General features: G+C 39.5%; 1 protein-coding gene across 1 annotated transcript in view; it reads right to left on the bottom strand.

The window, feature by feature from the left end:
• Positions 1-1783: 1783 nt before the first annotated feature.
• Positions 1784-11655, bottom strand: part of PICALM (phosphatidylinositol binding clathrin assembly protein) — a 71387-nt gene continuing 61515 nt past the window's right edge. Inside the window, exons 21-23 of the mRNA XM_067315014.1 lie at positions 10821-10880; positions 8441-8545; positions 1784-2859 (exon numbers count right to left, since the gene is read on the bottom strand). Coding sequence (XP_067171115.1) covers positions 2767-2859; positions 8441-8545; positions 10821-10880 — 258 coding nt within the window. The 3' untranslated portion in view covers positions 1784-2766. The remainder of the gene's footprint in view (positions 2860-8440; positions 8546-10820; positions 10881-11655) is intronic.

The following is an 11655-nucleotide window of genomic DNA, read 5'->3' as shown; positions in this document are numbered from 1 at the left end:
ATGGTCTGAGCAAGCTGCTCAAAGCTTCTCTGGCACCACTGTAAGCTGGAAGCCCAGGGGGAGATGCCTACTTTTTTTTTTGGGGGGGGGGGGGGTGAATATTTCTGCTTCTTGCCCAGTTATGAACAGTGTGAGTTTACTACCGTGAATATTTTGAAAAACTAGAAGATAGTGAAATATCATTTTAAGTAAGGAAGCCAGCTCTTAATGAGCCAATTCACTGCAATGGAACCGAGGCAGTCCCCTACAGCACCACAGGGAAGATGTTATACACGATGTGTCATTCGCAGAGTCACAGCGCTGCACTTCCTGTAATACAATATGCACATATGAAATAGATTTGGTATTTTATTAAGTAAACAAAGCAATCAGTGCACATTTTAAGCAGCAAAAAGAAAAGAAGCACCTTAGACTTTCATACCGTAACAAAAGTTCTGTGGAAGCTGCATTTTATTTGAAAATCCACCCATTTTTGCTAACATACATTTTAATATTTTAAACAAAAATAGAATCTGCAGAGACAATGCAGCAAGTATGCTTAACTCATGTACAGAATTGCTTTCATATCACTGACTATCCTTCTGAAGACCCCTCTCCACCCAAAAGTTATGATGTATTTACACAAAGCACCGATCAACAGTGCTACTTTAATTCATTAACTAGATTCCCACTAGACATATGTAAGGAAGCTACTTCCCCTTTTTTACTTTTTAAAAGGTACCTGATCATAAACATGGCACTAGCCAAATGAAAAGGCTCCCTCCCCCCCCCCAACATAATACCTTAATTTTTACAGAAAAGAAGGAAAGTCTTAAAGTGAAAGCAATTCCTCACATTCATTTTGGAAAGGCCTTATAATGTCAAATGTAAAAATAATGACATGCCAAGCACAAAGCAATAAAGTTCCTTCCCAATGCACTGATGCTGAATTAAAAATGTAGTGCTTCTTCTAGTCAGTTAACTGTTCCCTTGCAAAATCCTAGGCACAGAATTGACTATAAGGATTAATGCATTTTACAGCTCTTCCCTAATTCCCATATATACTGAGAATTCATTAGATTCTGACCTTTAAAATATTTAGTGCTCTGTATGTCAGCTGAAAAGCATTCTGAATCAGATTCATTCTTTGTGGATAAAAATCAGACATACTGTATACATCCATACTCATTTTCATAAGGAGGTTTTTTGATACAATATTAATGTTAAATTGATAATCATAAATAAATACAAACAATAATACATAAGGAATGTCTACTGCAAACTGAATATATAATTTTTAAAAAAAGTTAATTTCCATTACTGCTGTGCCTACATTTGTGAGGACTGAAGAAAAGGTAACTGCAGAATTAAGAGTTAGGATTTGACCCTCCCCTCCCCAAAGTCTTATTTTAAGTTACGGTAAAGGACATCTCCATTCCAGACAGCATTTCCAAATACAAATCTTAATTTTCAGAATAAAGGCTTCTCTTTGTATGTTACTGATTATGGATATTATTAGAAGCTGAAAGTATTGATGTATTAGTCACCAGGACAAAAAACAGATCTTAGTCTTAATTCATGGCAATTCTTGGCTTCACACTGTGTATTGATGCTTTCCTATGGAGTTGTCCCAGGTTCCTTCATTGGTCTTCATCATTTTACTGCATTGTTTAATGGAAGAGGAGAGTTTGAAAGACTGAAGTTCAGTTTTTCCTGGAAGTAGGGTTTACTGGTGAGCACATCTTTTTGGAACTGTTCCTTTCTCTTCCATCTAACAGTTACATAAACTGAATCTGTAAAGATTAGAAAACCCTTGTGTTAACTTTAGAGTTCAACATAACCAGAGGGAGGATGTCATTATAAACCTGTTTTCTTCGAAAATTTTCGTTCTTCAAACACACAAACTACCAGAAGTTCTGAAGTTTTGAACAAGAATACAAAATTAGGGTCAGAAAAAACAACCAAAAGCCACGAGGACATTTTTCCAACTGTACCAGCTTTCGGAACATCTGTTTGCATTAAGCTGTTCTGTAAAGCAATGAAAAAACCTATGTATCCATACAATATTGTCACCAGCTGTAATATAACGCACAGCTCAACACGATTACCAAAAGAACCCAAGGTCATTTCTCTCTGATCCAGAGGAAGTACATGAAGAAAAGCCAACTGCTCTGTGCAATGAAAGGCTACGCATTATGCTTCAAGTGTTTCATGGTTTCCACTTGTTTTAGCACTTAAACCTCCCCACCCCCAACTGATAAACACATGAACACTGAAAAGATTTCCAGTGCACAGCGTACCAAAAAAGTTAACTCTTACACACATGAAACCAAATGTCTGCTTGGGCATAAAGTAAATTCTTTGCTTAAGCCATCTGGTTAAGTGTGCAAGTAGGCTGTCAGAAACAGCCATGCTGCTGAACATGAACCCTAAACATTTGCCTGATGAAATGGTAAATACCAGGTAACAGCAGTTCCTTCTCTCTGACTGCAGCAAGTACTAGGTGCTCCAGTTCTTGCAGCTCAGAAAGGAACTACTGGGCTTTATTTCCAAGGGACTGAAGCAAAATACTAGTTTACTTGATCAGGCCTTTAAACTGTTGCAGTTAAGTACACAAAGTTTCCAAGTCACTTCCACAATGCTTCCAACTCAACATGACTTTTTTTTATTATTAATATGACTAGAGCCATTTCTAAAAAAAATAAAGCTTGAATTAGAACTTTCATCTGCGTTTCATCTCACCAAAACCAGCATCTCCCCAGAATAACGGACAATACCTAAGTTGTTCTACAAGAAATCCTGGAGAGAGAGCTCTGCAAAGGGATCCTTTCCTGAGGCTCTGTGAGGACTCTGACTGGAAGGGCTGGATGCTGCAGACAGCTAGTAGGAAAGACGACAGAGAAAGGGAAAGAAAAAGAAAAAAGGTCTCAGAATGACAGAATATGAAAGCTGAAAGTGTAATGAAAGGACAAGGGGAGGTTAAGAGGCAAACTGGGCAGAAATCAACTATTAAAACAAGGTGTTTGGTCATATGGAAAACGGAAAGCCTCTTCAATGGTTGGTGTAATGTAGAACAAGCTGGACATGTCCCTCTTGAAAGGAAACTGATTGGGTTTTGCCAAATAAGCCAATAACCTTGCACCTTCACAGCAGTTTTCTTCAAAAGATTATACAAAACATTAGGCCTGACACTCCTGTGAAATGGGTTAGCACTCTCCCGCTCTACTGTTAGAAGTATGTACCGGCACAGAGAGACAAGGCTGGGGGCCTGGCCAGAGCGTGGCAGCTCTGCATATGCCTGCTCCGTAAGAAATAGCCTCCTCTCAGCATCTTCTTTCCCCCTCAAAACACACTGTGTATAAAAAGAGGCTGAAGGGCAGCTAATAGCACTCGCTTTGCAGATTAGCGGGGGAACCCAGCATCTATTCTGGGGGTAGAGAAAGTTTGACAACTGCTGCTTTTGAGGTGAGAACAGAAGGCTCAGATCAGTAATTTCTACATTTTAACAAAAATCATGTCCTATAGCCAGGTATTTAAAGCACCCAGACCACACATTGAGCTATTTAAAGCACATGACAATTTATGATGTAATAGCACACACTTACTGCCAGCCATCTTGCACCCATATTGAGTGGGGACAGCGGCACTTCAGCTGCTGCTGGAAGGGACCAATAACGTGCAAGCTGTAATAGCAGCAGGAGCTATTCTTTGTTTTCTTGAGGTTTTTTTAGCCCTTTTTCTTCTGTCAGTGCTTTCTCAGTTATAAATGGTGCTTTATTGAATCAGCTTTGCCCTCTCCCCTCATAGAACTTGCATGTCTTTGCAGTTGCAAATAAAACAGTCCAGTTTTTCCCTTTTTGGTTCCACTACCTTAACAGCTTATTTGTAAGAGTCACTAATAACCAGTGCATACTTACACCTCATACCCACTGCAAAAACTGCTGTATGAAGACATATTTCCATTGGAAACACTGAATGTCTGCCAACCTATATATGACGGGGAACATGGTTATGGGGACTGCCTGCAGAAGTGCCCAGAATGTAAATACTGCCATGGCAAATTTAAAGTTTTCACATTAATGTTTGTATCCCAGAAATCACAGGGGGAGACGGAGAGCTTATTTAGGATCCATACTCCCTATCTGGATTGAAATCTTTGTGCTCCCCCTCCCCAGAGCCCCCTACCTATGGGCACTCAGATCCAGTCCCCATAAGCAGATTATGAAGAGTCATGAGACAGAATGGGAAGTGCTTGAGAAGCAGTTTAGGGATGTCAGAAGGTCCCCTTTTCAACTCGGTCCTTCCCTTTGGAAAGCCGTAGCTCACCCACACCCCACCGCTCTCCAGGATTTGAAAGAGACCACTGAGCAAGCCTAACAGAGCCGCAGCTTTGGCAAGGCATGCCCGCTGTGACTCCATTTCATGACACATTCCTCCTCTTCGTGGTCAAATTACTGAAAAAGTTACAAATTAAAAACCCTGTTAAATTGAGTTGGCAAATCTCCAATTGATACCAAGTCCAAAGTAATGTCCCAGTTTGAAAGCAGTGTGGAAGACTGGTAGGTTTAAAGCTCTGTCATTCATGTAGCGCTAGCACGTAGCCAGAAATAGAGGTGAAATTTCAGGAAGCCTCTTCAGGTTAAATAGTGCAAAAAACTTGACAATACTGCTTCCTAGATACCCCAGCCAAATTCAGATGCAGGATCCTACAGTAAATACATATTGTAACAAGATTCCTCTGCTCAATAGAAAAAACCTGAAGAGTACAGTTAAACATGATTTCCTACACTGCATCTAATATCTATGGGGACTATATCTAGAATACTTAGTGCGACTAAATTATTTTAGTGGAGTACATCTAAGACTGCTTATAAACATTTTTGAAAACTACAACCTACCTTGGTGGTTTTCTCAGGAGGAGCATATTTAAGATTACCGCACTGGCCGCCAGTTTCTCTAGCACTAGCAGGATCAGAACTGTGGATTCGGCCCCCTTCCTGCCCAGCGCACGTGTCATTTGAGACATGACGTACCGTGCTGGACCAGACCAAAGCTTAGTCTCCTCTCCAACAGCAGTCACTTCTCACCGCTTCCAGCAAAGGCGAAAAACTCCCCAGAATCAGTTAAAGTAACACAAAACAACCAGTCCGTAAGTGTGATCTTGACTCAGATCTTTAGCTAGGTACTGGGTTCTCATTAAACAAGTCTGCCAGGCTCTTTTAGCATATGTTTTAGGGTTACGGGTGCTCCTTTTAGCACATTAAAGTCTGCTTTCTGGCATCCATCTGTCCTGAAGCTAACAGCATGTTCTTCCACAGTTTCAAAGCAGCTTACTCATTTGAGCATTTACAATGATGTTAACAATTACGGTGTTACAATTCATATAAATGTTAGCAATAAGCAGGATAGTTTAAGTCTGTTTTAAGATTTAAAATGTTCACTACCCACCTGCTTCCACTCCTAAGGCTGTGTCCATTCTACACAAAACACACCTGCATCTGTTACAGCCAAAGGCATAACACAGATTTGTCGGTTTTATATCGTTTTATATTAGTTACCAAATCAGTGTTGTTAGCAGAGCTGAACATGCAAGTACTGCTATTGTCCATTACAACACCCAGGTCTTACAAAGGGTAATTTATATTCCAGTGAACTGTACATCATTCAAACTTGGCTTGTTTCAGCTATTCTGCATTTGCTGCACTGCATTGTACCTGCTATCATTCTGCCTATTTTTCAATTTTGTTTGGACCACTGATTTCACCACGATCACCCCTAATTTCCCTTTTTTTTGCCACTCAACTAAAATAATTTAGTCACACTGCGCAGACCATTCTCATTGCTCTGGGTAGCACCATATATTTCATGATGAAGAAAGCCTGCTATTTCGCCATGATAAAAACAATTATTACTGACTTTAATATGCAAGATAAGTGATTTCAAAGAAGAAAAAAATACAAATGACAAAGTTAAGCATGCAGTAAATTCAATGTAATAACATGGTAATACCTCTCGGTGGCCACAGATTAGTAAATCCTATCTCTACTGTGAAAGGAGAACAGCTTTTGTTTTATTTAAGATGCTTTATTGGCATTAGACCTCTGAAAACTTAACAGCTGCAAGAATGTAGACTGGTTGTCTCAGGGGAAACCTTCCAGGTCACACAGTAAATGCTGAACCAAACAAACAGTGTGTGTTCAGTAGAAGTAATTTTCGTAATAATCAAACCTGTTGTGACAGCCAGCTGAGATTCAACCTAGACCAAGCCCTGCAACATCAAATGAAGCAGAAAGCCTCACCTAATCGTTCAGACCTACCTATCTGTTCATAACTGAATTACTTGGTGAGCCAAGCAGGCAGAAGTTTTTTAAAGGGACATTTCCAAACTGATGTTCTGGGCACTGTAGAAAATGCTTCTTCTTGAGGATCTCACTTGCTCTCTAGTTATTAAGCGTGGTAAGCACTAAGGTTTTTCCTTGAAACAGTATAAAAGCCCCATGAAAATAAAAATACCAAGTCACTCACCTGAAGTGACAGTAAGTGTACAATACAGCTCTCAGAAGTCCAAGAGGAAGTAAATTGATAACCGCATTTCTAGCTCAAGAAACCTAACAGCATCCTTTTTGGATAAAGCCTTTTTTTGGTCCATCCATAAGGCTCTGTTTTAGGGAAGAAGCTGGACATACTGCCCACTGGCAGCATGCAACACAACCACTGACATTAGAGATTGGATTAAGGCACTGGAGAAAGGCTTGAGGCTCTCGACCCTTCCAAACTACTGGCTCAGTTCTTTCCCCTCCACAGAAGGCCCCAAAAAAGATGAACCCAGGTCACCAGAAATCAATATAATAATGAAAGACAGTCACTGAGGAGATTTAATTTACAAAAAATGCTGTTATTGAGAATTCATAAGCTTTAATTTGGATATTTAAATAAGGTTTAGTTCAGAAGGGAAGAACCTACACTTCTTATGCAATCAACAGGCAACACCATGCGTGAAGCAAAGTTCAAGTTACATGTCCGAATTCAGTGGTAGGGAAGTCGTGCAGTGCACATACACATTTTTTCCCTTAAACACACACATTGTGGCATTCTCCCCCCCCCCCAAATATACCTAAATATATACATTCCTTTAAACAGCTACCTGCAGTCAAAAATAAGACAACAGAGCTCTTCGTAAGACCACGATACAGTCCCCATACGTTACTTTTTTAATAAAATCATGAAGTACCCTATGAACTTTGACAAAGGCCATTTAACTGGCAAGTGAAAATACACATGGTTAATACTGGCGTTCCAACCTGCCCTCTGAACTTGACTCTACCTCTAACTACACTTCACAAATGTGACCGCCTCAAACTCCTAAGTGATCTGAATATTTTCTGAAAATAGTATGAAAGCGTGCAAGTTTTTGTTGAGTTCTTCTAAGAAAAATCTATCTTCATGTTGTTAATAGGGGAAAAAAATGAGTTTCAAGTTTGCAAGACAAGAAAAGGTCTGAATTTAAAGTTCAATATTTGAAAAGGTTGGTTCTTCTCAAATTTCAATCTAAACATCAGAGTACCCCTTCAGCACACTCCTACTCCAGTAGGTAGGTTATGAATCTGTAAATCTATCCTGAGAAGCAGAAGAGCAGGCAGTTTAAGGAACACACCATTTAACACAACACACTTACTTAATATGGAAAGGCCAGACTGATTTGTATAGCTACTGGATATCTTTACCAGGCTGTAAATTTGTATTTTCTGCAAAAGTGAGGAACATAAAGTCCTTTGGAGAATATAATACTTAAAACTAGATCAATGTGGTATAGGACTGAGGAACAGTCAGTAGTAGCAATGCAGGTGTGGGGTTGAAGTTTCCCAGTTGGATATGATGTTCTTTCCATACCCATCTATCACATTTGTAGACTTACAAAGGCAATATGTCCTGTTTGTCCCCTGCAATATGCTGTAATATAAAACATACAGCTTACACGAAGTTTTTTCTTTACAGCAAGTGCCAGACTTCGTTACTTTATAAACTCTTTCGCAAATATAACAGGTTAGAGGACTAGTGCCACATATAATTCAGAAAAAGCTGTAATAACACAATCTCACATAAAGCCATTCTTAGAGGAAAAGCAGCAGAGAATGTGAACTTCAGGGAAGACTGTCTTCAGCAAACAGCACGTGTATGTGACTAGTACTATCCTTTTGCTAAAGCACTGAGGAAGGCAGTCATGTTCCCAGAATCACGCTTCCCGGGGGGAAGAAAGGCTTAAAGGCTATCCTTTTTGCTTTTATAGAACAAACTTTATGACACCAACCTGGAAATAAGCAGCAGAGAACCGATCCTTTCATGATCTAGCAGGCTTGCACAATACATTTGTTCAACACAAGAAAATATTAATTTTCTTTTTTTTCAACACATCCAGACCACGTATGATCTGTTTCTAGTATCAATTATTAAATATACGCACCTGTGCTCCTGGTACAGGGCCAAAAGGGTTTGGTGGTCTCATGACTGGCTGACTGTATATTAAAGTTGGCTGTGTCATTACTGGTATGCCTCCCATCTGTGATGGCTAAAAAAACCCAGACAACATCAGATCACACATAGTATTAATACACAAGTATTTAAGGAGAGAAAGGGGAAGAAGGAAAATGATAAATGGGTGAAAAGTCTCGTTCATATTTGATATATGCAACCACAAACACATTCCTAAAGTATTCTGCAAGTAAGGTTACTAGAAGGGAAATTACAACCTTTTTAAGGAATATTCACATTAAGGACAGAGTCTAGTTAATCTTCTGCTGCCTCCTCCTGCCCCAAGAAAATTTGGAGCGCTAAAATGCCTCAACACAAGCATTTTTGCTGGTCCTTGTGCCCCCAAACTGAAGTCTGACAACACTTCCCTTTCTATGCCTTTGAGAGCACAAGACGAGTTTTACAAGTATCAATGCAGAGCTGGCCGAGACCTCAAGAAAACTTGAAAACTACATGCATATACTATACATATAAGTAAACTGTATGTAAAAATAATGTTAATTCATTATGCAATAAAGCTAAAATGTTACTGACACTGTGGCTGAGCCAAACTAAGAGTTTAACACATATTAATGATCTTAGAAGTAAGGTTTAATTTTACTTAGACTCTCATCTCTGCTGCTGCTTTTGGTATTTCATCCAGGCTTAGGTTGATATACAGCAGCAGCGCTGTGAAGCGGTCCCCATTCCAAGCAGCTTTTCCTTGACAAATCCTAGTACCCCTTTTATCACACCGAGCAGCTGTTCCAACAACCATATGGTGAACTCATTCACCAGACTGACCCTGATGAAAAATACCCTACAACAAAAGTAAGGTAAAATAACCACTGGCACAATGAAGCAACGGCCAGGGAAAACTCAAGTCAACAACGGTACTAATCAGATTGCCTGCCCGGCAGGCCCTCACCGATAGAAAAGTCTGCTACTAGGTCTCCGTTCAGAGGTGGCCATGTTTAGAACCCTATGGAACATACTAGTGCTTTGGGGGGGGGGGGGGATACAAAGGCTGTGAAATGGGTCAAAATTTCAGAGAACCCTAGTGTTAAATGTCTTGAAACACATTTGTACAAGGCAGGACAGTTTTCAGGATAAGCTATAAAGCCCACCGGTGTTCACAGGCCATTCTTCAACAGCCGATCTCCTCCTGCTGCTCACATGTTGCATACTTTTGAACAAGTAATAGCAACTCAAGTCAGAGCAATAGAGCTATGGCTTCTCTCAATTCCAGTTCCCATTTTATATTAGCATTTAAACCTCATGGTGAGAGCTGCTTTAGGAAAGACACAGGATTACTTTCTAAACACAGAAGATGTTAGCTTCCCCAGCTCTTATTACAGAACTTCTGGTGAAAGCGACACAATCCACAGCTGAATCAAAATAACCAAGGAAATGCTCCTCTTGTCTTCAGGGCAAAGTTGTGCAGGTTAAGTTTGAATCAGCACTGAAGGTAGTTTAGAATAACTACAGTGACTTTGTACACAACATACTACAGGAGTTGGTGGGTGGGTAGCAGGAAACGAGAGACTCTCCAAACAGACCCTCAAGAGCTTTTGTTGTTCACTTACTGAACATATACAAGTTACAAATTATGAACCTGATTTGATTATATGAAGCATTTTAGTTTGTCTTTACTATATAGATCTGCAAACTGTTTAACAGAATAATTGTTCTAAGAAAACTCTTCCCCCTTATTCACCCAGCGCAGCTCTGCTACATCAATACCACCACATTAATAAAGAAGAGTTAAGGCACATCATTTCAGAAATATTTTAAAAAATGAGATAAGATCAAGACTTTGAACAGTTATTTAGAGCAACAGAAAGCAAAGTTGGGTCCATGTAAAAGGACTTCTGGTATGGGTGGTTCAGAAAGAGATGCATTTCTCAGCTGACACCACAACACACAACAGTGTCACAAACTGGCAGTTTCATGGCATTTATCATTACAGGCAAGTTTCACCGAGATTAGGAGCAAGTATCTAAGGATGGTTTCAATTCACCAGTAAAATATTCCTATTGTGAATGTAGCTGTATTTAGGTGCTACACCAAAAAAAGCCCACCAAGAATAGATATTGTCTGAATAAAAAAAAAGTTAATGAAAGAGTAGATGAGCAAAGAACGGGCAGACTTGAATTTCAGATAAAACCAGACTACACTACTGCAGAAAACTGCAATTTAATGATTTGGTGAAGAATAAACCAATGGGGCTGAAATTCAGACTTGAGCAAAACAGTTCAGAAAAATGACTGCTAGCACACTTAGTGTTCTCCATACTATAAGCAATCAAATCATACTTAGGAAGTCCTACTTACCATCCCGTAGCCCATCATTCCTGTTGGTGTGGTAGCAGGGTATGCCATTACAGGTGGTGCCTAGTGCAAAAAGAAACCGTGGTGAACTGAAAGAAGGGATCAGCTGCATACCAGTGACACACTGCTTTCAAGAGTCAGCTGCAGCACTTCATAAATCACAAATATAGCAAAGAGTGAATTTACGCTTAATAGAATTTGCAGTCTTGTGTTAAAGTGCATCCAAATTATCTCGGATCAAATATAATACCTAAACTAAAGCCTCTAGAAGATTTTGACAAATGTATAATTATATATTTACTATTAATGTGCTAGGGTTCTGGTTTACTAATCTAAATTGGCAACTACAATTCTCTCAGTATTCTGTTTAAAGAGCACACTATGATACATCTAGAGAAATACTTTAGAAAAGATTCAGGAAGTGGAAGTATGTCTTGAAGCACAGGAGATATGCATTTAACTTTCAAAATCAGAAGTAACAGTGCACAAGGGATCTCAAGAGATGGAGTTTTAAAGACTTAAAGGCCCAATTACCATTGCTTTTGCAGATATTACAGGAGTTCTCCTCTTTTTAGCCAACAGGTACGAGCTACGGGGATTTTCCTACCATGCTTCAGCATAACTGCAACTCTAACATTTAACGGTTGGAATGGTAATATAACCGGCTTGGCTTGTCTCTTGTTCAACCTCAAAGTAAATCTAGACGATAGGATAAATAATTAGTTCTAAAGCTACGGTGGTATCACTCACTAAAGCCAGAGGGGACATAGCTCCAGGAACAGTTTATATCTAGGTTGAACACGTGAATCTGCTACTTTACATTCCCTCTCATCCACCC

This window comes from Apteryx mantelli, chromosome 1, assembly GCF_036417845.1.
Source record: "Apteryx mantelli isolate bAptMan1 chromosome 1, bAptMan1.hap1, whole genome shotgun sequence".
NCBI classification, from domain to species: Eukaryota; Metazoa; Chordata; class Aves; order Apterygiformes; family Apterygidae; genus Apteryx; species Apteryx mantelli.
Note: the sequence above shows the minus strand (reverse complement) of the source record. Positions and strands in the feature narration are given on the sequence as shown.